General features: G+C 43.6%; 1 protein-coding gene across 1 annotated transcript in view; it reads left to right on the top strand.

Moving 5' to 3' along the window:
• The window catches only part of LOC119593296, a gene marked incomplete at its 5' end in the record, with an annotated part of 6,984 nt that overhangs the window by 892 nt on the left and 4,502 nt on the right, over positions 1 to 1,590 (top strand). Inside the window, 2 exon segments of the mRNA XM_037942224.1 lie at positions 824 to 981; positions 1,371 to 1,563. Coding sequence (XP_037798152.1) covers positions 824 to 981; positions 1,371 to 1,563 — 351 coding nt within the window.

Raw genomic sequence — 1,590 nt, 5'->3', positions numbered from 1 at the left:
CCTGATGTATCCATCTAGATCTCTCGAAAAAAAAAATCGAAAAAGTAACGCCCATGAGAGAAGCTCAGAGAGAATATAAGAGCTCCAGCAGAAACAACTGTTCACACTGCCCGTTAATTGCAAAACAGCAGTGGATGAGGCCAGCAATATCAAAAGAGGCACCGCATAAGACAAGAAGAATGACTGAGATCATTAAACTCTCTCACGAATTACGGCGGAAGGCAGAGGCTGCACTCAAATAAGATAATCGAACTGGTGAACATCGCGGATTCACTAATGCTATACCCGTCGGTATGGTTGGTCAGTGGAAGGATAACCCAACCAGTGGTCATGTGATCGCCCCTTGGTGTTAGCCACTCAGTGAAGTGCAGGGCGAAAAATTAACGACCTCCGGACTCGAAAGTTCCAGAAACGTGCGCAGAGAGCCTTCTTCGACATCCCTTCTTCGAACCTGTGACTCCATGTCACAGCTTGATATAAGCAGAAACTCAGATGTGGAGATAAAAGATCTAGGACGCAGAAAGACAATATAGATCATGGAATTTAAACGGTTTTAAGGCGACTTTGTCGGAAATTTGTTTGCAGTTGACTTCATTTCTAGACTCTCCCTATGATTCCTAAAATTCCGTCTTGGATTCTTCCAAGAAACTGATTCTGATATTTACCCTTAGCATTGTGACCTAGAAATCATTAACCCTGTGTTTCCACTGTCTTTCCTTTCATATCTGTAGTTTGTATAGAAAAGAAAAATATGCTGTATAGTCCCATGTCACAGAGTAAAATGTATGGTTTTGAAAGGAGCTAATTTTAATAATTATTGCAGCGCTGGACCCGCAGATCATCAACCCGCGGTACATGATACGGTCAGGCCTGTACGTGACGGTGATGAGCCCGTCCGTGCACCCGACCGCCCTCGTCACCAGCGAAGGCACGCACCTCAAGCCCCACACCATCTCCTCCATTCGCGTCATCGCCACGAGGGTCTCGTTTCCGTTTTTGTCATTGTTCTTTTAGTTTGCCTCGTCTTATTCATAATGGCAGTAGCTTAGAAAATAAATGAAAGGCAAGATAAGTCAAAGTAGATAGGATTCACGTCATGACTGTCCAGATTTGGCGCAGTTCATTTTCATTTTCATCGAAAACGCGAATTAGCAAATAATTGAAGATGCTTAGCATTCATAATGCATGATCTCTCTATTTCCTATTTCCACATTTCCACTCTTCCAATAAAATTATTGGAAAATGACCGATAAATAATAACAAGTAACGAATACACTCGTCCTTCAGAGCTGGTGCAACCGACTTTCTCTTCATTGATCCCAACTGATCAAAGAGTAACTTAGGATAAGCGCAAGACATAAACATTGCAGAAGAACACGGAGTCCATGAGGATGATCCAAGCCGACTGGGACGAGAAGGTGTGCGTGGACGGATCTCAGCTCGATTACGTGACGCGGCCCGAAGACTTTTACAACACGAAATTAAACTGTAAGATTGCCAACGCTCGCAACATCTTCCTCAAAGACTGCAACTGTTCCATGTACGGCTTCAGCCATTACAACGGTAAGGGAAACACCTGCATTTCTAGGT

This window comes from Penaeus monodon, chromosome 32, assembly GCF_015228065.2.
Source record: "Penaeus monodon isolate SGIC_2016 chromosome 32, NSTDA_Pmon_1, whole genome shotgun sequence".
Classification (NCBI taxonomy): Eukaryota; Metazoa; Arthropoda; class Malacostraca; order Decapoda; family Penaeidae; genus Penaeus; species Penaeus monodon.
The sequence above is the reverse complement of the archived record's forward strand: the minus strand, read 5'-3'. Positions and strand labels throughout refer to the sequence as shown.